Below are 26,939 nucleotides of genomic sequence, written 5' to 3' on the forward strand. Positions count from 1 at the left end.
TTGTCACTAATATTATCTTGCAGATGCTTGTAGCAAAGTTGATGACATTCTGATGAAGAGGCAGGTGAAACAAACAGCCAAACATTATCTATTGTTATTCTTCTTATTAATGCTTTCCGCATAGCAGTAAAATAGCACCTTTTGAGAAACTAGCTAATCAGTTTGGCTATGGAGTGTGGCTTTTTGGAAACAGGTACCTGTTAGTGTGAAGAAGAAAGTTTTCACAGGTCTGCATAAAAAACCACAGGGAGTGCAGAATTATTAGGCAAATGAGTATTTTGTCCACATCATCCTCTTCATGCATGTTGTCTTACTCCAAGCTGTATAGGCTCGAAAGCCTACTACCAATTAAGCATATTAGGTGATGTGCGTCTCTGTAATGAGAAGGGGTGTGGTCTAATGACATCAACACCCCATATCAGGTGTGCATAATTATTAGGCAACGTCCTTTCCTTTGGCAAAATGGGTCAAAAGAAGGACTTGACAGGCTCAGAAAAGTCAAAAATAGTGAGATATCTTGCAGAGGGATGCAGCAGTCTCAAAATTGCAAAGCTTCTGAAGCGTGATCATCGAACAATCAAGCGTTTCATTCAAAATAGTCAACAGACCCTGTTGACTATTTTGAATGAAATGCTTGATTGCGACCCGCAAGAAGCGTGTGGAAAAACCAAGGCGCAAAATAACTGCCCATGAACTGAGAAAAGTCAAGCGTGCAGCTGCCAAGATGCCACTTGCCACCAGTTTGGCCATATTTCAGAGCTGCAACATCACTGGAGTGCCCAAAAGCACAAGGTGTGCAATACTCAGAGACATGGCCAAGGTAAGAAAGGCTGAAAGACGACCACCACTGAACAAGACACACAAGCTGAAACATCAAGACTGGGCCAAGAAATATCTCAAGACTGGTTTTTCTAAGGTTTTATGGACTGATGAAATGAGAGTGAGTCTTGATGGGCCAGATGGATGGGCCCGTGGCTGGATTGGTAAAGGGCAGAGAGCTCCAGTCCGACTCAGACGCCAGCAAGGTGGAGGTGGAGTACTGGTTTGGGCTGGTATCATCAAAGATGAGCTTGTGGGGCCTTTTCGGGTTGAGGATGGAGTCAAGCTCAACTCCCAGTCCTACTGCCAGTTTCTGGAAGACATCTTCTTCAAGCAGTGGTACAGGAAGAAGTCTGCATCCTTCAAGAAAAACATGATTTTCATGCAGGACAATGCTCCATCACACGCGTCCAAGTACTCCACAGCGTGGCTGGCAAGAAAGGGTATAAAAGAAGAAAAACTAATGACATGGCCTCCTTGTTCACCTGATCTGAACCCCATTGAGAACCTGTGGTCCATCATCAAATGTGAGATTTACAAGGAGGGAAAACAGTACACCTCTCTGAACAGTGTCTGGGAGGCTGTGGTTGCTGCTGCACGCAATGTTGATGGTGAACAGATCAAAACACTGACAGAATCCATGGATGGCAGGCTTTTGAGTGTCCTTGCAAAGAAAGGTGGCTATATTGGTCGCTGATTTGTTTTTGTTTTGTTTTTGAATGTCAGAAATGTATATTTGTGAATGTGGAGATGTTATATTGGTTTCACTGGTAAAAATAAATAATTGAAATGGGTATATATTTGTTTTTTGTTAAGTTGCCTAATAATTCTGCACAGTAATAGTCACCTGCACACACAGATATCCCCCTAAAATAGCTAAAACTAAAAACAAACTAAAAACTACTTCCAAAAACATTCAGCTTTGATATTAATGAGTTTTTTGGGTTCATTGAGAACATGGTTGTTGTTCAATAATAAAATTATTCCTCAAAAATACAAGTTGCCTAATAATTCTGCACTCCCTGTAGGTACTCCATGATTCTAATGTTAGAACCACATTTAGCAGCAGTAACTAATGTTTTTTATTCATCACCAGGAAAGAATACTGGCCAACTCTTCTTTACATAATTAGTTTGTACACATTCGTTTGTGCACAGCTCTTAGGATACCACCCCAATTGTCAGAAACTCATATCACATCGACGCCTGGACTTTGACTAGACCATTGCAGCTCCAGATAGGAACTGGTACAAATTTAGCAATTCCGATTCCACCATCGATTAGATTCCTAATCGATTCTCATTGGCTCTGCTTGGGGAGTCACCACCATCGCTAAACAGCATACCAATGGCATTGCATTCATGCAAAAAAAGTAATGTATTGCACATACTACACAGAAGACTTTTCTTAACAGTAATGCATTATGTCACTTAATTACTCCTAGGAGAAAGTAATCAATTCTACTTGTTGCATTACTTTCACATATCTCCATAAAATAATCTGAAACACATTGTCTCATAATTACCATTTAAAAATATAAATCTGAGGCTACAATCCCACACACCAACACAAATCCCTAACTCGGACGTCGGCAACCTTTAACATCAAGAGTCATTTAAAGACAGACGGGCTGATGTAATTGTGAGAGAACAGACTAATAATTATTGTATTCACAGAATTAAATAGGGCTACGGTTAACCCTAATTCTAACCAGTAACTCAGGAGCCACATGCAGCTATTTAGCAGCTGAAGAGCCAAATGCTCTGCGCTATGCTAATGAGGACACACATATGATTTTTCTCTTAGTATTTAGGTATGAACATAAAGCACAGCACACAGCACAGATATAAAAAACCAGCACAAAGAGACTTTAAAGCTATCCCCACAGTGATTCTACTTTAGAAACATGGACAGGCAGAAATGCAGATTGCGGCCTAACTGCTCAGTCATTTGTTATTGGTTGAAGTTCAGGATCTGCCTACTGGGTTGTAGTCAGCATTCACTTAGCTAACATCACTCTGGCTTCTTGGCTAGCGCTAGCATGCTATCTGTGCAGGTGCTTGCAAAGAGCCAAAGTTGTGTTAGCAGTATAATGCAGTTGTTTCTGTCCTGGATGGAGTTTGTACTCTACCATCACACTATAAAAATGTCCATAGCCAAGCTGCAGACTGCACCACTATTTACCTCCTCCGGCACATGAACAGAAATCAGCTGATTATACTGCTAGTGGAAGTGGTACTGATAAGCAGAATCATTAAGCTAGCAGACTAACAGTTCAAGGAATTGAACTACTGGGATTCAGGTCTCTAATTGCAGCACCTTCATTCTTTTCTTCTCAGTCATTCTGCTGTAGATTTGCTCCTGTGATCTAGTGACCCATCTACGCTTAGGATTGGGTTGTGTTATAGCCACGTGCTAAAAAAAAAAAAAAAAAGGCTGATTTTCAAAAAAACCAAAAGATATTACACTTCAAAGGCAAATACATTTTGAGGTTACATTTTTTCTGTTCAAATATTTTCATTTCGTGGGTCATAAATAGAGAAAATTTACTTTAAAAGGGGTGAATATTAAACCCCGAACACAAAATGTCTTGCCAATGACCTAGTGGATATTAGGAGCTTAATTTTCTCCATGAGTACCAGTCATGATGTTGACAAGCAAGCCAGACATTGGTTTTTCCACCTCCTGCAGTATGTGCACATCACGCCTCTCCTTTTTGCATCCCACTTGGGAGTTAAGTCTCAAAACCCTCTAAAGTAGACCAATTAACTGAGACACTTATGCATTAAACAGCGATTTGCCTGTCACTTTTATGACTCCATTCAATTAATTATCACAGCATCCCTTTAAAGAATAATTAGTTCATCTCAAATAAGACCTCTGCTAGAAATACCAACAGCCTTTTGGGGCATCAGAATTCGAGAATAATCTGTTGAATAGCTGAAAATATATAGAAAAGGGAGAGGGGGGAGTTCCCAAACATTTGTATTTACAGTCATATCGGGGGAAAAAACAAAACAAAACTGGCACACGTGATATGCACATTGGGTTGATAAATGTAATAAAAGCAATTTACTTATTGATTGAGCTCAGTCAACAGAGACTTTAATAATACAATTTGAGTAACTGTAATGATGAGGGGTGACAGTGGCCCATAAGGTTTTGTGCCACTTAGAATGTTCTAGCATTGATTTTCTCTTTTTCAATATAAGTGAAATGCCTATGAGCTTTTTGAATGATTTTGTTCAGTGGATTGTGCTGGGTGATGTTCCACACAGCAATACTGAGTGATAGCAGGTCCTTGCTGGTCACTGGTATCAGTTGTTTTATGTTTGTTGACTTCCTGTCCAACTTAAATACTTGAGTTATTAAGCATACTCAAACTTCTACAAAGTGCAACTGACTTTGAATGCCTTACTTTTTCAGTTTTAAAAAAAAACTGGTTGTACCTCCACTTCTTCGTATTATAAGTAGTAACATCAACAGACCCCAACATTAACACCATCTACATTTACTTCCATAGTGTTGTCTTTTTTCTGTCATATTACGATGCATGTTGATTTTGTTTTATACCTCTGTTAACACAAAAATCAATTCACATTGTCTCCAAAAACACACAAGACTGAAGTTTATGCAACTTAGAGGACAATAGTAATGTTAATGGTAATGATTTAATCATTTTCAAGACTTGTGACATTGGATTTAAGACCTTGGATGACACTGAAAGACTGAAAAGATTATTGCATTTTAGACAGAAACCTATGTGAATAGCAGCAATAATGATGGAGTGGAGCATTTCACTGAGATGTGCCATAACCCCGCTTCCTTACACCATGGGTAACAAAAGCAATGAAGGCCATTATAAGGAAATGAAGCAGCCAAAGCACCTCATTCAGAACAATACTGCCTGAACAACCCTTTCAATCATAAAGCACCCATTGGAGGCATCATCTCTAATGCAGCCATTACCTGTTCCTCTAAATCTATTAACTCAATTATTCTGTTTCACTGAGTTCATCGTGTTACTTCTATATGTGAGATATAAAAATGGGAAAGACTTTGGAAGAGTTTCATTTCGGGCTGAAAGGTCTCCCATTTGCTGACGTGGTATTTTGTTACAAAGTGACTGAGTACACCCAGTTAAAGGTAGTGATGGTGTTGTGTTTTAGTTGTGTTCGCTAAAGATGCCAGTTGCATTCAGTAATAGCATGCTAAGTGGCTAAAATGAAACCAGTCACTTCAAAATCGTGAGCTCCACTCTTCTTTTATTCTACTGTTTTAATTGTTTTGCGCCTGTGTTCAGATGCAATGAGGCGTTTTGTCATGCAGGAAATCTTCTGAGGAAAGTGCTACAGTGTTTCATTATAGTCTTTTACTCACACTGCTTTCTGCTTTGACGTTAATTGATTTTTGTCAGCTGCCTTTTGTGATGAAAGCTGGTTGTTTGCAATGTTAAATGGTTCTGACCGCTTTGCTCCTCTAGACATCTTGGTTTCCATTCTTGATTTGAGAAATTAATTTGTCTTTCCAAGCATCTTTCAATATATCACCCTGTCATGCTTGCATCAGCCCCCCCACACCACCCTGGTAGTATTTTATGTCTCAATACCTCCCTTTCCTTGCCTTCCTCCTCTTGTTTCTTGTCTCAACCACCAAGTCTGCTTTTCTTCTTTTTTTTTCTTTTTTAGTACCCTGTGGTTTCGCTCCATGCTGCGGAAATGACAAACTGTCAGTTCCACTGGGGGAGAAGGGGGTGAAAAAAAAGAGTCTGCGGCTGGTTTCTGGACCCAGCTGGACCTTCACGTCACCCTCTACACCAGATGGGCCTGGCAGATTGCACTGGGCTCACTCCAACCACCAGCTCATTTGTACTGATTGTCTGAATTTCTTTGCTCTCTGTTCATGGACACAATAAAAAGTGAGAGTGGGGCCAGAATTAAATAAGACAAACATCGATAGTTGTCTAGAGGGCATAGTAGTACTCTGAGACATGCTTCATTCCCCTCCAACAACTACTGAGCTGTCTTGGGCAAGTCATTGGTCACATTTAAAAACTAAAAAACTTTAAACTGTTTCCCAAAAAAATGTACAAAACTTTTCGCTGCTTCTTCTAAAGGTCCTCACAAACACTGAGTCCAAATAGCATTTAGGTAAAGTCATTAGCAAAGGGGCAACTTCTCCCAACTGTGAGTTATTGCTTAAATTAAACCAAAAATGAGTTAACGCAAATTAATCCGCATTGAAATTAAAACTTTTAATGCAGTTAACGCAGTTAGCGCATGCAGTTAAAATCAAGTAATCAGGATCAAGTAATTGCGATTAATCGCGATTAATTACAGACAACTGTGAATTTAATTAGTTTTGTTTTGTTTTTCATTTATTGACAGCACTATTAAATACAAATATAAAGTGCAACTGCCTGCTTTGTATGACTGGTTTCCATCTTTGCAGTCAAGTTTTCGTTGTTATCTTATTATACCAAGTGTGCCTTGTAAAGTATCACAAGGTTGGTTATGTGTCAGTCACCAACAAATACAAGCAGGAGGGGAGATGAGTTATGACTCATTGTGTGTTGTGTAGCGACACAACCAGCAGTGTGAAGTCTGTTGTCTGATCTGGCAAGCCGTGACATTTTCATGTAGACACTTTTCAGCATACTACCTTATGTGCACAATACAGCAGATGGCGGTGGAGCAGATCAGTGACAGAGAGCACGGGCTATAGCGAAGAGCTCCAAAGACATCGAATCAGTAACCAGTAATGAGCTTGACAGAGAGCATATGCACTCAGCTAATCATCCATGTAGAGATAAAAGAAAATAATAAAGAAGTATAAGCAGTGAAACTTTATCTTCCTTGACAGGACTGTGAGACTTTAACTGTAATTAAAATTGCAGATTTTAAACTACTGACTTAAATCTGTTTACTATTTCCACACTTTGGACTTCCTCACTTTTACCTGGCGGTGCTCAGAAATGGAAACGAGACCCCTGACTGTGGGATCTCTACATTTCAAAGTCTGAGTCACGAAAAACTGTCCATTAGTTCACAGTAGTAGACAGCTTTCGTGACGGCTGCATTTGGGCTGGATTCCCTCCCCTGGTCCTGTCTGTCAGAGCGAATGAGCTTTATTTAAAAGTCAGCAACAGACGGACAACTCAGAGGAGCTGGTTTGAGGTTCCCTTGGTGCCTTGTTAAAGATCAGTGAGGCTAAACTGTTGCACTGACAGATCAGAATGATGCTGGGCAACTGGCCATCATACACACACACACACACGTACTTATGTATAACACATGCAAACCTCATCAAAGCCAAGTGCACACCCATACATAACGGACACAATCGGGTACACGTTTTCAGCCACGTCCCATCATTTTGCTATTTTATATGCTGCTGAGCAGATTTCGCGTTTCAGTTAATGCCAGCAAGTGTGTGTGTGTGTGTGTGTGTGTGTGTGTGTGTGTGTGTGTGTGTGTGTGTGTGTGTGTGTGTGTGTGTTCGACTACACCTGCTCATTCAGGTTGGCCTGAGGCAAACTGTTATCAGTACTCAGCGGGGCTGTTCGAGATATAACTACTACACACACATACACCCTCACAAGCACATGTGGGAATAGCTCAGAGCTCCCCAATACCCCCCCCCCTCCGATTCCCCACTGTGTGAGAGGCAGGCTCATTTTCCCACCCAGTGGTTAGCCTCTCGCTTAAAAGAACCTGCACACAGCATTGAGCCTCTGGCAAATGCGTGTGCCCACACACACACACATGCACAAACTAAGAGTATTGTGATTCCATCACTTACCAATACTCAGCCAATACTTACAGAACCAAGACTCAGTGGCAAAGTGTATTAATTGTGTTAAAATGGCTTGCTTTTTGTACCAAGAAGTAAGGAAGTTCATGTCCCGGCAACGTGAGAAATACAGGTGGAAATGCACACGCACACACACACACACACACACACACACACACACACACACACACACACACACACACACACACACACACACACACACGCATGCACACCTACACTCACCACAGTCTATCAAAGCAACATGCATGTTTTTGCAATCTCAACAGGTATGAGGGAACAACAGGGAGCAGCGTGCCTGCTGGTGCCAGTAACACATTTGAAGAAAACAAAGGCAATGAAATGTCTGTCAGAACAGTCTGGCTGTGTCAGGAGAAAATAGAGAGTGGAGAGAAGGCATGTCAGTCACAACCAAAGAGGTTCTCACAAACACAAATTGAGGAATCCTACCGTGAGCATCACGATAGTAAGCGTGAGTGACACTCCGAAAACGCTCCTGACCAGCAGTGTCCCATATCTGAGAGAGAAGGGAGGAAGGAAGAGCAGGATGAACAGAACATCAGTTGGCATAGTGAACAACTAAATAGATAGATTAATAGCTTAGCAGTTTAGCAACTAAATTTAAAACAGCATCTTTATGTTAAGACAAATTCTGCATTGAGTCTGGAGGTTGGAATTTGTAGAACACAAAGCCAAAAGGCTAACTAAGCGATTACAAGCATGTGTATATATATATATATATATGTATATATATATATATATATATATATATATATATGTGTGTACAGGGAGTGCAGAATTATTAGGCAAATGAGTATTTTGTCCACATCATCCTCTTCATGCATGTTGTCTTACTCCAAGCTGTATAGGCTCGAAAGCCTACTACCAATTAAGCATATTAGGGGATGTGCATCTCTGTAATGAGAAGGGGTGTGGTCTAATGACATCAACACCCCATATCAGGTGTGCATAATTATTAGGCAACGTCCTTTCCTTTGGCAAAATGGGTCAAAAGAACGACTTGACAGGCTCAGAAAAGTCAAAAATAGTGAGATATCTTGCAGAGGGATGCAGCAGTCTCAAAATTGCAAAGCTTCTGAAGCGTGATCATCGAACAATCAAGCGTTTCATTCAAAATAGTCAACAGGGTCGCAAGAAGCGTGTGGAAAAACCAAGGCGCAAAATAACTGCCCATGAACTGAGAAAAGTCAAGCGTGCAGCTGCCAAGATGCCACTTGCCACCAGTTTGGCCATATTTCAGAGCTGCAACATCACTGGAGTGCCCAAAAGCACAAGGTGTGCAATACTCAGAGACATGGCCAAGGTAAGAAAGGCTGAAAGACGACCACCACTGAACAAGACACACAAGCTGAAACGTCAAGACTGGGCCAAGAAATATCTCAAGACTGATTTTTCTAAGGTTTTATGGACTGATGAAATGAGAGTGAGTCTTGATGGGCCAGATGGATGGGCCCGTGGCTGGATTGGTAAAGGGCAGAGAGCTCCAGTCCGACTCAGACGCCAGCAAGGTGGAGGTGGAGTACTGGTTTGGGCTGGTATCATCAAAGATGAGCTTGTGGGGCCTTTTCGGGTGGAGGATGGAGTCAAGCTCAACTCCCAGTCCTACTGCCAGTTTCTGGAAGACACCTTCTTCAAGCAGTGGTACAGGAAGAAGTCTGCATCCTTCAAGAAAAACACGATTTTCATGCAGGACAATGCTCCATCACACGCGTCCAAGTACTCCACAGCGTGGCTGGCAAGAAAGGGTATAAAAGAAGAAAAACTAATGACATGGCCTCCTTGTTCACCTGATCTGAACCCCATTGAGAACCTGTGGTCCATCATCAAATGTGAGATTTACAAGGAGGGAAAACAGTACACCTCTCTGAACAGTGTCTGGGAGGCTGTGGTTGCTGCTGCACGCAATGTTGATGGTGAGCAGATCAAAACACTGACAGAATCCATGGATGGCAGGCTTTTGAGTGTCCTTGCAAAGAAAGGTGGCTATATTGGTCACTGATTTGTTTTTGTTTTGTTTTTGAATGTCAGAAATGTATATTTGTGAATGTGGAGATGTTATATTGGTTTCACTGGTAAAAATCAATAATTGAAATGGGTATATATTTGTTTTTTGTTAAGTTGCCTAATAATTATGCACAGTAATAGTCACCTGCACACACAGATATCCCCCTAAAATAGATAAAACTAAAAACAAACTAAAAACTACTTCCAAAAACATTCAGCTTTGATATTAATGAGTTTTTTGGGTTCATTGAGAACATGGTTGTTGTTCAATAATAACATAATAATAATAACATTATTCCTCAAAAATACAACTTGCCTAATAATTCTGCACTCCCTGTATATATAGGGTAGGGAGCGGTTTGACCGGTAAATTGAGAGCTTCGCTTTTACACTCAGCTCCCTCTTCACCACGACGGACCGGTGCAGTGTCCGCCTCACTGCGGCCGCAGCACCAATCCGTCTGTCGATCTCAGGCTCCCTTCTCCCATCACTCGCAAACAAGACCCCGAGATACTTGAACTCCTCCACTTGGGGCAGGAACTCATCCCCGACCCGGAGTGGGCACTCCACCCTTTTCCGGCTGAGAACCATGGCCTCAGATTTGGAGGTGCTGATCCTCATTCCCGCTGCTTCACACTCGGCCTCGAGCTGTTCCAGTGCGAGCTGGAGGCCTTCACCCGATGAAGCCAACAGAACCACATCATCCGTGAAAAGCAGAGATGAGATTCTGAGGCTACCGAAGTGAAAGCCCTCCACCACTTGGCTGCGCCTAGAAATCCTGTCCATTAAAATTATGAACAGAATCGGTGACAAAGGGCGGAGCCCATCACCCACCAGGAACGAGTCTGACTTATTGCCGGCAATGCGAACCAAGCTCTTGCAATGGTTGTATAGGGATAGTTTCCCAGGGAGGCTGAGAAGTGTGATCCCCCTGTAGTTGGAACACACCCTCCGGTCCCCCTTCTTAAAGATGGGGACCACCACCCCGGTCTGCCAGTCCGGGGATACTGCCCCTGATCTCCACGCAACATTGTAGAGGCGTGTCAACCAGGACAGCCCTACAACGTCCAGAGCCTTCAGGAACTCGGGGCGGACCTCATCCACACCAGGGGCTCTGCCACCAAGGAGTTGTTTAACTGCCTGTGGCGGAGGTGTGGTCCCGGGCGCGGCTGCAGGGGAGGAGTGGTGCAGTGAGCTCAACGGGGCGGTGCTGGAGACGCAGGTGAGAACAGCTGATGGCGTTTGGACTAATAATGGTGTCCTTCCCCTTTTATAGTGAGACGGGAGAGGAGCGGAGGAGAGGCTGGAAATCAGCTGAGACCGGAGCTGTCAGACTGTGGACTATCATGATAAATGAAAACTAGAAATAAACGTGGCATCTGGCGACAAACAACTGTGCGTGTGTGAAGTGCATTTCACACTGCCTCAGTGACCAGAGGTCGGGTCATCACCCTCATCCCCAGACTCTGCGTCCTCCTCAGAAGACGTGTCAGTGGGATTAAGGAGGTCCTCGAAGTATTCCTTCCACCGCCTGACAATTTTCTCAGTCGAAGTCAGCAGCGCTCCGCCAGCACTATACACAGTGCAGGTAGAGCACCGCTTTCCCCTCCTGAGATGCCTGACGGTTTGCCAGAATCTCTTCGGGGCAGTCCGAAAGTCTTTTTCCATGGCCTCTCCGAACTACTCCCACACCCGAGTTTTTGCTTCAGCCACTGCCCGAGCCACATTCCGCTTGGCCTGTCGGTACCTATCAGCTGCCTCCGAAGTCCCACAGGCTAACCAAGCCCGATAGGACTCCCTCTTCAGCCTGGTGGCTCCCTTCACCTCTGATGTCCACCATTTGGTTCGGGGATTACCACCACGACAGTCACCAACCGGCTTGCGGCTGCAGCTCAATGCAGCAGCTTCGGCAGTGGAGATGCTGAACATGGTCCATTCAGACTCAATGTCCCCAGTCTCCCTTGGAATGCTGTTGAAACTCTGCCGGAGGTGTGTGTTGAAGATCTCACGGACTAGGGCCTCCACTAGGCATTCCCAGCACACCCTCACTATGCATTTAGGTGCACCAGGTCTGTCCAGCGTCCTCCCCCGCCACCTGATCCAACTCACTACCAGGTGGTGATCAGGTGACAGCTCAGCCCCTCTCTTTACCCGAGTGTCCAGAACATATGGTCGCAGGTCTGGTGATATGATTACAAAATCGATCATCGACCTGCGGCCTAGAGCATCCTCGTGCCACGTGCACTTATGGACACTCTTATGTTCGAACAAGGTGTTCGTTATGGCCAAATTGTGATTTGCACAGAAGTCCAATAACAAAGCACCGCTCAGGTTCAGATCAGGGGGGCCGTTCTTCCCAATCACGCCCCTCCAGGTCTCGCTGTCGTAAAACAATAAAAAATAGACTAGGAAAAAATGGCATCTGTGGAAGAGAAGGACACAATTACGAATGACCAAAAAGAACAAATTCTCTTCTCGCATTTGACAAAAAAAACTCTTCATGATTCCCAAGATGTGAAAATATTCTGTGAACTGATGAGACAAAAGTTTTGGAAAGTTTGCAGAATATCTTCCATGAGAATGTCTGGCCATTCATTTGTGTCCTTAAGCTCAAACACATTTGGGTTATGCAGCAGAACAATTACCCAAAACACACCAGCAAGTCTAAATGGCTCAGACAAATAAAATGAAGGTTTTAGAGTAGCCTAATCAAAGTTTCACAGGAAATCCAGTCCTTTCTAAGCTCCAGCCTTTTGTTAATGTATTAAATTTATTTTGCACTAGAAAAATTCTACACACACCTCATAATGACGAAGTGAAAAACGTTTGGTTGAACTTCTTGCATATTTAATTTTTGAGTTGAAGAGACATCCGACACACGATCAGTGGAAACAGGATCTTATATACACATTACATTTTTGGTTTTTATTTTTAATACATTTGTAAGAATTTAAAATGAATGTAATCTATTTTGGACTAAGGCTGTAACAAAACAGAATGTGGAACAAGTAAAGATGCAGATGCCCTGTATATTCAGGTTTCTACTGAACGTAACATAGTCACAGTCCACTGACTCAAGTTTTATAGAGGATGCTGTTTATCAAATTTAACTCCTCTGAACATTACCATTCTTGCCTTGTACTGAAGAAATCATTAACGGCCTTCACTCTTTAATGTTATCCCATATTTCTCCTTTTCTGGTACCTGCTGTTGTAACTTGTGTTATCACTCACCAAAACAGCTTGGACTTTCTTGAATGAATCTCCAGCATGTGATTAATTGGTTTTGCTCTCACCTTTATACTTCTTTAATTTTCCTCTCCCTTCATTTTAATCTTTTCAATTCCATTTACTCCATTCAGTCAATTTTAACTAATGAGAAAAACCAACTAATATAGATCAAACATTTTAGATATGTCTCTACAGGTGATCCAGTCATCATCGGAGACATGTCAAATCAAGAACATGAGCCAAAGTAGAACCGAATATGCTAAAATGACTCCTATGATAAAACATCCTAGTGCAGATAAGGATGTTTTATCATAGGTGAGTGCGTTATAATGAAAGTAGTCTACAGCGAGTCAGAAGTGGATGTTTTACTGCTTTCTGCTATACACGTGTAAGGATAATTGAGTTCTTGTACCTACAAGACCCAATGTTAATATTAAATGAGCTTGAAAGTTGTACAGTTATTGCTTATCAGCACAGACTGACTCAGACTAATTGCAACATGCTGGCAATCTGTCTGCATTTATAAATCAAACATTAGTTGCAAATCTTTGTAAGTCTGTCTGAGAGCGATTGCAGTCAGTCCCAGTTAGGCAACCTGTGCAATCATCTTACAATCAAAAACACTTTTCCCGAGGTTTGTGGTCTTACACATTAAACCTGTGGGCGACCAGTTGGTGCAACTACCAAGCTACCAATGCAAAAACATTCAGAGCAGTTAATGGATAACCAGCAACTTTTCTTAGTTTCATGGAGGCTATCATCCTGTTTTTACCCGTGTGTGACTCAACCATAAAACAATATTACAGGATTTTTGAAAAGTTTTAAAGATTTGACTGAATGACTTGATTTTTTTTTACTGCCATAAACATTTTGGTAATAGTGCAGCTTAAACTCAGCAGTCACATTTCCACTTATGCTATAATGTAATTAGTCTAAAGATACGTAAAGTTTCATTAAACTAATTCATGAAGTATCACCTGAAATATGCCATCTGACAGACAGACAGATGGATGGACGTGGATGGATTAAAGATGAGAAAGATAAAGAGAGAGAGCGTTAGCATTGTGTAATTGAGGTGCAAAAAACCATCAGACAGTAGCTAATGCGGTTTTGGAACGGCCAAGAGTCATTGGTCTCTCTGCCTGTCTGTGTCTTTTGTTGATAACTTCCAGGCTTGATAATCTGATGGAAAGTCTGCAATTCCCTCTTGTGTCTTCAGTCAGGCAGAACGGCAGGCTAATTGACTGATAGAGATTAACTAAGGCCCCATTAAGTCATCATTTGCACTTTTTGCCCCTCCCACAGCAGGAAATGAAGATGTATGGGAGACGTATTTTACACCATGGATAATAGTTGCTGGAGATTTATTATTAAAAAAATGACCCACACGTACGTTTGGACAGGAATGGGGGAAGAAAAAGAAGATTTTATCGTTTTAAAGACAGATATTGTGGATTAGGATTCTTACCTGCAGTTTGACCTTCACAGCATCAATGGTCATAACTTTATTCTGAAAGACAAAAGAGAAAAATGATAAATGCTAAAACACAGCTGTAGACAGAAAGCCAGAAAGCCAGGTAACAAGAGAAAGGGGAAAAAAGTCAAACAGTGATAAGAACTTTTGCTACAAGCGCATAGAAAAAGAATACAGAGGCATCAGAGTGAGACTAAATGATGCTTTCAGGTACTGCTGAAGGAATTTGTTTGATTCCCAGAAGAAGAGCTTAGAAAGTAAGACAAGCTATGCATGCAGAGGCTGATGTATTACAGTCGGCTTATTGTGACCACAGTTGTTGTAATAAGGGCTTGGCCTCTGCCGTAAGGCTCTCTTTTATCACTGTGATATTGCCAGCACACTGTACTATCTATAGCTCTATGCATGTACACCTTTTGTTATGATGAAGCCTTTTGTTTCAGGGAGTTGCATCATTTACCTGCATGACGACTGTCAAAGCACATACGCAAACACACATTCGAAGGCGTCTCAGTACTTCTGCCATGTCACGTTATGCGGAAAGTGTTAATGGTCAGTGATGACAGCCACTCCTGCATTATGTTCTGCAGTTCTTTTAGTGTAAACAGGGAACTTTTCCATCAATGCAGGGAGTGTGATAATACTGGCAATGCACACACCTCTTTGGTTGGGACACAACAGGAATCTCAGCAACCGTTTCCACTCTTTCAAGCAGATACAGGTAAAAAAAAAAAAATACATCAGGGAAGCCAATTTCCACTTGGTTCAAACCCCTTAAAAACCTGTTTTGCTCTGCATTTTTATAATGTCTTGCCACCCCAGTGCAAATATGATCTTTGACACATCACCGTCCACTTGATGGGATGTCGCTGCAACACATGAGCTTTGATGTTGTTCTCCTTCGCTCTAGTCTTGGCAGTTGCTTGCCCTACACCCAAACGCTGAGGGTACAGGGACTCCATAAACTATTCCTTTGTTGATGAGCCCAAATAATTTGGTATTCTGTGGCATGCTTTGTGCTCTCTGTGGGGTGAAACCACCAAGAGTTCTGCAGCTGGATAAGCAGTATCAGTTGCTTTGTAGCAAAAACAAAAATCCAACAAAAACAAGTGCTTTCTGAAAGGAAAGATGATGGGTATAAAAACTTTGAGTTCTTTCTAGTTCGTAGAGTTGTCACAAGGGAAATAAACTCAGGAGCAAAAATGGGCTGAATTAATGATGTTTATTGGCTTGCTCAAGGTCAATATTGGAAACCAGACATGCCTGTAGAAACATATCCTGCCTACTAAAGTTCGTCTTTAAATAACACTACTAATATGTACCAGGAAATAAGTGGCAGTTTTGCTCAAATGAAAATATGACGAAGATGCTTCAGATACTCCAGATTTCTAAATACATCCAATCTAAAACCTTGCTGGAGATGTGAATAAAACCAAAGCCTCCGGTCTAATTTTATGTTCCATAGGTCTGGCACTTATGGACTGATGTAAGACAATCAATATGTCTGAACAAGAAGTTTCAAATCTTTGCAAACGACCTATTTTTGGCTCAATGCCGAACTCTGGGATTCTAACTGTCTTCTTGAGAAAATAATTATTTTGGCTCTTGCGATGGCTTAATCTACACTGCTGAAACACTGGAAGAAGCAACGTCTGGACCTTTAAAAACAATCTACAAAACAGTGCAGTTGTACATTTCTTGAAAAAGCTTAGTCAATACATTGTTGTGTGAGGTCTTTCACAAACTCTTCTCTGTCTCTTCTATAACTTAGTCATTCTATATTTCAGTGTACAAAGGTGCCTATTCTTAGAGCAAATGTGTCCCTGCAAAAGTGCAACAACATTAAGCTTTCATATTTTGCATATTTATTTTTGATTGATTCATCTGTACCTTATCACATTTCATAATAAAAATAGCACCTTCTCAGAAACTGTTGTAAGTTGCAGGTCAAGTCATGGTTACCCACAGAAAGATGCCAATTTACTGCAGAAAGCAGGCTTACTAACACTTAAAGAATCAGCTGGAAGCTGTATACCAGTGGCTGTAAACAGATAAAAATTTCTATAGACCTTCTAGACCTTCTACAAAAATATGTTCAATGATTTTATAGTATGTATTGTATGTAGTAGTCTCCAGCAGTGAGTCCATGGTGAAACCTGCATTTTTAAAAATAACCATATATCTATTTAGTTTAAAGTCTTACGAAATATAGTATGATAATTTGTATTCAATTTCAATTTAGATTAATATAGATGATAGATTGGTGTGTGAATTAGGGTTTTGCTGAGTTATGAATGATAAATAAGTGTCTTCAGAGCCCCTCAAGTTCAGTTTCCAAAAACTCAACATTAAACAGTCAACAGAAGGAAAACAATGCAGTATTATAAAAAAAAGGATACACAATGTAAAGATATAGTACATGATATAGAGTTCTTAACCACAGCTGTTCATGTTTATCATTGCACAGATAATTTTTCTATTAAAGTTTTAAAACACGAAGAGGTGAACCTATACATGTTTTATAAGTCTTTGTCCAATTCCAAACTAGCTAGCCTATGTAGCAAGCTAGCTAGCTAGCCACTAGCAGCTAACTGAATAGCTCGCTTATCATAAACTGAATTTCTAACCACCTCGTGTTGCCTAGTTATGTACTTGTGGGTAGCTAAACTGTAGGTTGTTAACTAGTTAGCTATCTACAGCTGATAAACAGCAGATCTTATTTCAAACAAATGTTGATAGCAGAAAAAAATAAGAAGCCTGATTAACCCCAGTCTGAAATCAAAGACTTGTCAAAAATAATTAAGACTTTTTAAAAGGAAATGTCTCACTTTTTTTACTGTATAATCGATATTTGCAAAAGGACATTAACAAAAACAACAACCACACAAAGAACTATGTCAAAAAATATGAGTATGATGCAAAAATTTAACTGAATATTTCTGCAAGCCTGCCCTTCAGCATAGAAATAGAAACTTTTTCTAAGGGTTCTGCAAACCCACAGGTTGTGGCATGTACTGTAAATCTGTTGACCTTTCCATTTCCATTTTGATGGATAGATGTGTGTGAATGTTTAAGAGCCAACACATGAGCAGGAGGCACAAAGGACAACATAGCTTTTTGCTTTCAGCAGCCAGGACCACTCTAAGAAAAATGAAAAAATTGAACAGGTTAGTTTGACCAAAAGTGAAAAAAACAACATCAGAATCACAGTCAGAGACCTAAAGGGGAATCTTTTGAGTCACAAGTGAAACAAGAAAGGAACTGCTGAATTGTGTGATCTGCTGCTCCACTTTTAGCTGCTGAAAAATTGAAGTTATGATTGCTTTCCACCTGCGGATGAAAAAGCCCTTTTCACTGAGGTGGCATCTCCTGACTCTCAATCACAACTAACAACTGTGGGCAGACTGCCACATCAGACAGCAAGGAAACTGATTTTTAAGGAAAGAAAGCTGCAAAATACAAGAGGGCCAGTGGTTTCATAAGTTAAAGCATATACCTAAGTAACACACACAAAATCAAGGCTCCTAATAGAACCTAATATTTTCTGAGTAGGTCAAAGCTGATTAGTGAATTCGTCTGAGAGCCACAAATCACAGGCTGGCATGTGTGTAGGCAGTCGCATCCACGGTGCATAAATGAATATAAGCTAATTACAAGAGCAAATAATGCATAAATATTTGGTCACTCTACTTAATGTTGCATAACTAACTTTTAATTTGCATACTGATCTCTGCTTTGCAGTTAAACTGTAGACACAGAAACTGTGTTTTGGGGTTTGAAGCCTTGAGCAATTGACCCATTCACTAACAGTATTCTTCCCCTCATTCTTAATGCATTTCATCCATATTACATGGGATATTGTGAGTTGGAGTTAGTTTACTTTACAAATGGAAACCACTTACTAGCTCCTACGCCTCATTTTGACTGCATTAAAGGGCATTTATGGCTGGAAAGAATAGTTGCTCAAGGGCAGCCTCTGGAAGCAAACAGTGAGGTTATGGAATGCAGAACTGTTTATGCACACAGAAGCTTCTTCCAGTGCTGAGTTGTTCTAGCAAAATATAGCAGCTTGTAACTAATAACTGATCTAATTCATTGTCAGTGGCTGCAAATAAGCACAATGATATTTGAGTGTTTTGTTACAAAGGTAACATCACTTCCTGTCCGAAATGTGGGTAGAGGTTTTTAGATCACTCAAAACTAAAACCAAAGCCATCAGAGTAGTATTGACATATGGGGCATAACCTGTTCAGTTTTTCTATAAGCCGAAATAGAGCTAGCATCTAGCAGGAATCACGTGTTCGTGCATATTCCTGGTGGATTATTTTGGGACATGAAAGCTGTATTACTACTGGTTACGTTGTCATGGTAAATTGTAAACGGACTGGTTCTACTTTACTTGAGCACTCAAGGTGCTTTCATACACATTCACATAAGCACTTTTTCACCTAAGTGCTTTCTATCGAATATTCACACGCATTCACACCCCAACACCAACTTGGGGTTTATATTCTGGCATGCAGAATGGAGAATCAAGGGATTGAACCACCAACATTCCAATTAGCAGATGGCCAGCTAAGCTATAGAAGAACCCAAAGAAAAGGACTGCACGAGATTTAAAAAAAAAAAAATTGCTACATTAACTTTCCAGTTGTTAGACAAACTCACACCCATCTGTGTGGTGTTTTGCTTTAAAACCCTTCTTACAGTTCAGTTCATTTTTACTGAACTTACCACAACTTATTGCAAATCTGTTTTAGATCCCAACACTGACTTAGTGGTGCAAAGGCAGATGCTTAGATTCCCCACCACCAAAACACTATATGGTCATGACCAAAGGTCAAAAACTAGAACATGAATACTTTTTAGCAACAGGGCTGGGATACAGGAACTCACACTGCAATACTCAAAAAACAACTCAATATGTCCATGTCACTATCTGACAGGCTCAATATGTCCACTGTTGAGAACAGCTATCAATCACCAATGATAACAATCTGGTGCTGTCCATCACTGACTGACATTCAATGTCGAGTCTGGCCGACAATTAAAAGTGTAACACTCACCTTAGCACGTATCAAAGACTTTACGAGTCCTTCTGTGTTTATCCTAGCCCACAGACTCCAGATAAAAGACGAGTTAATAGCGACTGCAGTGTCACCAGGCAACGTTTCACCTCTGCTATCGTTTTTTTTGAAAAGCTGACGGGCCAAGAGTCGTTTACCAAACTTTATCATACCTTTAGACTCTAATGTCGATCATAATAAAATGAACATTATGCTTTAGCCAAAGAAAATATAAAACTTGGGGCTGACAATAATAATAAAGTCATTACGTTTATCAAGATGTCAAGTGGCAACATCTCCATTAATATATTTTCAGCTCAAATTCAATCCAGAATAGACATCACCTGTCACGTATTTACAGAACAGAGGTTTTTCACTCTATCTGCCAAAATAGACACTGACCTCCAGAGACAGAACATTATCAAATATGGATTATGATGAGTAAACCAGAGGCTCAATTTGATAACAAATAATGCAAATGTAGAAAAACCGACTTTAACTTTAAAGAACAATTTGACCCAATTCAAAGCTAAGAAAACTCTAAGACTGCCCACCATGACTGGTACATACAACCCACCTTATCTCACTGTACTATTTCGGTTTCTTAGTTCCTGTGTTTAATATGAAATTGTTTTATTCTCAGATTAAAGAAGACAACAAAATGATCCCATAAATTTCTCTACACCCTGGTTTTGTTTTCAATAAACTAACAAATCTAATCTAAGTTTGCTATAAACATTATGTTTGTTGAACTACTTTTACACTTAATTCCACCACCTAGGTGAACAGATATCCACCCTGATAACTATTAGATTTTTAAAAATTAAGGTCTTAATTCTCAGTGCTGCCTCAGTGTTTGTAAGCTAGTCTGCCAGTTATAGATCCAGATCTTTAAGGAGCCTGATTCTGAAAGCATATTAACAGCTTTGAATTGGGACCTGAACTGGATCCAACCTGGATCTGAGCGCATGATGTGCACCATGGACCTAAACCAAGGAGTTCTTCAAAAGTAATGGGTACAATTTTAAAATATAACTAATCAACAACTTAAGAGACGCAGTAGTTAAAGGGTGACTTTATAGCTGAGCACCTATGGCTTCTACAAGCTGAAGGAGCAACACTGCTTTAAACTTATATCTATTTGCAATAGTCGATGTCTGTAAACGCACACATGAGCTTCCTGAGTACAGAAAGGAGGAAATACCCAACGCGAGGGTCTCTTGGTAAATAAGAGAGGGGAACTGAAAAGAAAAAAATTAGACCCAGTGGCACGGACCAATAAAACATATAAATAAATGCAAAAACACCTTTAAATTCAAGAGTTATGGTGCGGTTCAATGGGTTTCAGAATTTTCAGTGTTTAATTTTTAATCCATTACTAGTAGTAATAATCAATAACATTGCCACATTGCATTGCCAAACAGTACTTCAGTAAAAATGACAGATAGCAAAGACAAGTTCATTTGCTGCTTCTGCACCGCCAAGGGAAAGTTCACTATTCACCCGTCCAGGTGCAGATGTTACAGCGTTTTCAGCAATTATGAGTAACCAGTAAGCGCTATGTAGAGTTGTTTGTTTGTTTTTATTTTATACAAAAAGCCACGAATGAAATGTCTGTGTTACTCTCTGATCGCAGGGACTGAAGTAGGAATGTGACTCACAGTGTTACTAATGATTTTTTTTTTTTTTACTTTAAAGGAGTAAAGATGTTAGCAGCACTGTGTGTAGGCTGGGTGTTTATATAACTGTGAACCAGTCCGCAGAGCAAACCTGCAGAGTGCTTCTGATACAAAATCTGAAATCCAGGACATCCGCCATTTAGAAGTAACTTGTAAATGTAGGCTTTTCACTACATACTTTAGTTCTCATAACACAAAATTAAAAGGATGCCATATTGTTTGATGGGAATTAAAATTATCACCCCACACAATGCTAAATTCAAAGACACCCCAAAAATCAAAATGAAAAAAAAAATGCGGCTGGCTAGTGCATTTTGACAAAATTTCATTTCAGCAACTCAAAAAGGTACTTTTGAGTTTGTATGGCCCCACATGCATGTCTGACAATGACAAATTGTGTCCTGGGGGATCTCCCCTCAGATCTGGACCAGGGCATCACTAAGTTCCTGGACTATCTGAGGCTGAACCTGGTGGCATCAGGTGGATTGAAACATACTGTCCTAGAAGTGCTCTATTGAACGTAGGATAGGTAAAAGTAGGGGCAGTCAATAGCATCAATTCCTTTATCCTCCAGGAACTGCCTGCGTACTCTCGCCACATGTGGCCGGGCATTGTCGGCTACATGTGGTGGCTCATTGCCCTCAGTCACACAGGCTGGTTGCAAGGGAAAGATGTGTATCCCCTTAACAGGTTGCTGAAGGTTCCTGCAGTTGCTATGAAATCAGCTGGTAAAGCTCTATTCACGCATCAGTTACCCCTGATAACCACCAGGTGTTAGGGGAAAAGTGTGCATTTCATTTAATGAAGTAACTGATAATTGATCTCTGGGCCAGGTAGCTATGGAGCACGTTATGAGGCACTCTATCCTGGAAATATGGAAATGACCGATACCAACCACTGTTTCATACAAGAAAAGATCAGCAAACAGCATTGGATATTTAAGACAGAAGAAGAATTTGAGTTTGAAACAGTATTCCAACCGCAGCAAACCAGATACGTAACGCTTGCAATGACATAAAATTCAATTTCTTTATTGTCCCACAAGGGGAAATTAGTTGTGGGACAGAACTGGTCTCTCAGCAGCCTTCCTGTTACCATTAAAAAAGGCGCACAGCATTACGCAGTATCCAAAACCCAGATGTATACCTAAGTACTGCAATAAAGCACAGTAATGAGGAAGTCAACATTCCAGTCAACCAGCCTTCCACTGCTGGTTCTACTAAGCCAGGGGTGTCCAACTCCAGTCCTCAAGGGCCGGTGTCCTGCAGGTTTTAGATGTGTCCATGATCCAACACAGCTGATTTAAATGGCTGTGTTGGAAAACAACATGTCTTGAAGTTCTACAGAGGCCTGGAAATGAACTAATCATTTGATTCAGTTGTGTTGACCCACAGTGAGATCTAAAACCTGCAGGACAGCAGCTCTTGAGGCCTAAAGTTCGACACCACTGTACTAAGCTATCCATTTTCATCAAATTTGTTCAGAGTATTCACATTGTAAAACATAATGCTCAGCCAATTCTGGTTACAAGAGCTTAGTATTTTAATTAAAAATTAATTATTAATTTGTTCTAGGAAATATCACTCCAATCAGTCGCAACAGATAGCTGCCCCTCCCTGAGCCTGGTTCTGCTGCAGGTTTCTTCATGTTAAAAGGGAGTTTTTCTGTCAAGTGCAGTTTGGGTGAATTAAGTAATCAACATGTATTCTAAGCGAAGCAGCAATTAAAATGGATTGTGAATTGTGAAAGAGGACAGACACCTTGCCATTGGGGAACTTAATAGGTCCTCCAGCCAGACCTTGCTACACCGTGTTAACAGAGACAATTTCAATATAAGGTTGTCTTTCAACTCATGTATGTACAGTGGCTTGCAAAAGTATTCGGCCCCCTTGAACTTTCCCACATTTTGTCACATTACAGCCACAAATATGAATCAATTTTATTGGAATTCCACGTGAAAGACCAACACAAAGTGGTGTAAACATAAGAAGTGGAACGAAAATCATACATGATTCCAAACATTTTTTACAAATAAATAACTGCAAAGAGTACACCTGTGTGTAATCTAATGTCAGTACAAGTACAGCTGCCCTGTGACGGCCTCAGAGGTTGTCTAAGACAATATTGGGAGCAACAACACCATGAAGTCCAAAGAACACACCAGACAGGTCAGGGATAAAGTTATTGAGAAATTTAAAGCAGGCTTAGGCTACAAAAAGATTTCCCAAGCCTTGAACATCCCACGGAGCACTGTTCAAGCCATCATTCAGAAATGGAAGGAGTATGGCACAACTGTAAACCTACCAAGACAAGGCCGTCCACCTAAACTCACAGGCCGAACAAGGAGAGCGCTGATCAGAAATGCAGCCAAGAAGCCCATGGTGACTCAGGACGAGCTGCAGAGATCTACAGCTCAGGTGGAGGAATCTGTCCATAGGACAACTATTAGTGCACAAAGTTGGCCTTTATGGAAGAGTGGCAAGAAGAAAGCCATTGTTAACAGAAAACCAGAAGAAGTCCCGTTTGCAGTTTGCCACAAGCCATGTGGGGGACACAGCAAACATGTGGAAGATGGTGCTCTGGTCAGATGAGACCAAAATGGAACTTTTTGCCCAAAATGCAAAACGCTCTGTGTGGAAAACTAGCACTGCACATCACTCTGAACACACCGTCCCCACTGTCAGATATGGTGGTGGCAGCATCATGCTCTGGGGGTGCTTCTCTTCAGCAGGGACAGGGAAGCTGGTCAGAGTTGATGGGAAGATGGATGGAGCCAAATACAGGGCGATCTTGGAAGAAAACCTCTTGGAGTCTGCAAAAGACTTGAGACTGGGGCGGAGGTTCACCTTCCAGCAGGACAACGACCCTAAACATAAAGCCAGGGCAACAATGGAGTAGTTTAAAACAAAACATATCCATGTGTTAGAATGGCCCAGTCAAAGTCCAGATCTAAATCCAATCTAGAATCTGTGGCAAGATCTGAAAACTGCTGTTCACAAACACTGTCCATCTAATCTGACTGAGCTGGAGCTGTTTTGCAAAGAAGAATGGGCAAAGATTTCAGTCTCTAGATGTGTAAAGCTGGTAGAGACATACTCTAAAAGACTGGCAGCTGTAATTGCAGCAAAAGGTGGTTCTACAGTATTGACTCAGGGAGCTGAATAATTACGCACACCCCACTTTTCAGTTATTTATTTGTAAAAAATGTTTGGAATCATGTATGATTTTCGTTCCACTTCTCACGTGTACACCACTTTGTGTTGGTCTTTCACGTGGAATTCCAATAAAATTGATTCATGTTTGTGGCTGTAATGTGACAAAATGTGGAAAAGTTCAAGGCGGCCGAATACTTGTGCAACTGTATGTAGTTTTACTTAATATAAAACTATTCAACAATATAAGACACAATATATAATATATAATACGATTATATCACCGATTATCTTTATGACATCTTGCGAAGAGAAAATGAAGTGTAATAAAAAAAATTGAAAATTCCCTTTAGAGTGAAGATTTTAAGAAACTTCATTTCTCTCTTTAGAAAGCATTGGAGATTTTGTCTTTTGTGCCATCTTGGGTGCAGCGTGTAATGGTAAATACAATTATTGTTGTTGTCAAATGAATTTGCAAATGTACCATTTTACAAAAAATCTAAAGAATAAAATAAAATAAACAAATAAATTGGTGACTGTTTGGTGACTGCATTGCATTTTCTTCTATATTCTGCAACCTTTTGAAACTTGTGTTGAGTAAATTGTTGCTCAGCATTTGAGGGTGTTGCACAGTTGCACAAGTCACCTGATATGAGGCAACCTTTCTGCAAACAGTTGCAGTTTGACTTGGACAGACTACAATCACAGATTGTTGAAGGTTTTCAAATAATTGCTGTCTAATTTGCTGTCTAAATACAGACTCTTGCAAGCAGTCTGAATAAGTCTTTATCAATCAGCACAACTGGCTGCTAGCTGGTGGTATTTGGGGTTATTACCCTATAGAACAGGCAGATTGCACATGTAAGTTGATTGCAAATTTCTCTCCATGTAGACGGCCACAGATACGTGATTTGTTAGAAGCTGACGCCAAAAAAGGTCTGAGGTGATACTTTCTAAGGTGTAACTGATATGTATGGCAGAAAGAAAGTGACACATTTTGGAATGAGCTTTGACAGGCTGACACATTTTCAGAGTACTCTGCAGTGTAGACACCCACATGGTGCCACACAAACTCATGCACAAAGAATATATGCATATTAAACAACAGCAAGTCTGAAAGACTGGCATGTATGTTAAACAGCAGCTACCTATACGGAACAGATATAAACATACAAAGACAAAAAACAGTTGACAGACACAAACACGAAACGACATGTCACACATGCATACGCAGACTAGGAATCAAACACCTACACACAATCCTGAGCTACTGACAAATAAGCATTAATATTCAACAGCACCCCTGAGCTACCTGTCAATCAACCTGTCTGCCTGACCAGTCCCTGTTTTGAATATATTTGAGTAATTAGAACTCCCATGAAGTCTCCCACTTGAAGAAAAGAAAAGCTCAAACCACTCATGGACTAATCAACACAAACACTTATTCCACGCCAAAAACACTCCGGCTACCAGCAAAGAGTTGCAGCACATTCAGTCTGTACCTTCATGTAAAACCAAATCAAAGCTATAATAAAAAATACAATTCATGCCCAGTGGTGCAAACTGTGTTCTTTTGTGCGTAAAATGACGAACTAAATAAAACAGCTCAGTGGTTCCTTTTATTTATTTCAACAATGTACTCCTTTGGTTTCCAAAAAAAAAAAAAAAACAGTAGTGAGATTTGAGTTTAAGATTAGAGAAAAACAATAACAAAAGCTGCAGGTTAAAAATATGTGATGCGTGTATACCCTGATGAAATCATTTAGCCCCATGAATAGCGTTCACACCAAAATAAATGTACAACAATGTTAGCCCACATTGACTATAGTCTGTGTTACTCATACTTAACAGTTTTATCCAAACTCTTTTGTATCCGGTGCTTTCTAAAGACAATATGGCACAGGTGCAAGATTCCAAATTTTCCCTATGCGAATTTGATGTGTAACGTGTATGTATATATATATATATATATATATATATATATATATATATATATATATATATACACATTAGTATATGTGAGGGGGCAAACTCCTCAAGATAGGTGGTGAGCATGGTGGCCATTTAGAAGTCGGCCATCTTGGATACAACTTTTGTTTTTTTCAATAGGAGGAGGGCCATGTGACACATCAAACTTATTGGTAATGTCACAAGAAAAACAATCGTGTGCTTGGTTTCAACGTAACTTTATTCTTTCATGAGTTATTTACAAGTTTCTCTTTGTTCACAGCCATTGAAATGTCGAAGAGGTTAACACGTGCAGTCCTGCAAACCTGAAGCTGATTCTGGGTAATCAGGTTGAGGATTTAAGATCCATGCTGCCAGTTTGTCAATGAGCTCACGTCAGTATTAGCTCAAAGTTTCCACGCCACCCATGCCCTGCTCTAGTAACGCTGTGCTACGAATTATTCTGTTTTCTTAAATAAACCCTGTAAAACATACTTGCCGTCTCTGTTGTGGTTCTCTGCGTTTGAGTCCAGTTTTGCTATCGGCTTGCGGCTGCTGTGACGGTAGCGCTGCACAATGAGCCTAGGCGCATTTTTTGCCAAATTCAGTGATCTGATTGGACAGATGTTTATTTGCATGGGTGGAAAAATCACAAAATCAAGCTTGATCCAAAAAAATTAATGCTGCAAAAATAACAGCAGTGACGTCTCCTGCTAAGACGTAGTGCTACAATTTTAC

General features: G+C 40.6%; 1 protein-coding gene across 3 annotated transcripts in view; it reads right to left on the minus strand.

The window, feature by feature from the left end:
- Positions 1-26,939, minus strand: part of rab26 (RAB26, member RAS oncogene family) — a 108,916-nt gene that overhangs the window by 46,509 nt on the left and 35,468 nt on the right. For all 3 annotated transcript variants that reach the window (XR_013911033.1, XM_026177314.2, XM_080305621.1), the window contains exons 3-4: positions 14,352-14,393; positions 8,079-8,145 (exon numbers count right to left, since the gene is read on the minus strand). Coding sequence is in view for 2 of the 3 variants with exons in the window: in XM_026177314.2 (XP_026033099.1) it covers positions 8,079-8,145; positions 14,352-14,393 (109 nt within the window). In the remaining variant the exon portion in view is untranslated. The remainder of the gene's footprint in view (positions 1-8,078; positions 8,146-14,351; positions 14,394-26,939) is intronic.

Source organism: Astatotilapia calliptera, chromosome 8 (assembly GCF_964374335.1).
Source record: "Astatotilapia calliptera chromosome 8, fAstCal68.1, whole genome shotgun sequence".
Classification (NCBI taxonomy): Eukaryota; Metazoa; Chordata; class Actinopteri; order Cichliformes; family Cichlidae; genus Astatotilapia; species Astatotilapia calliptera.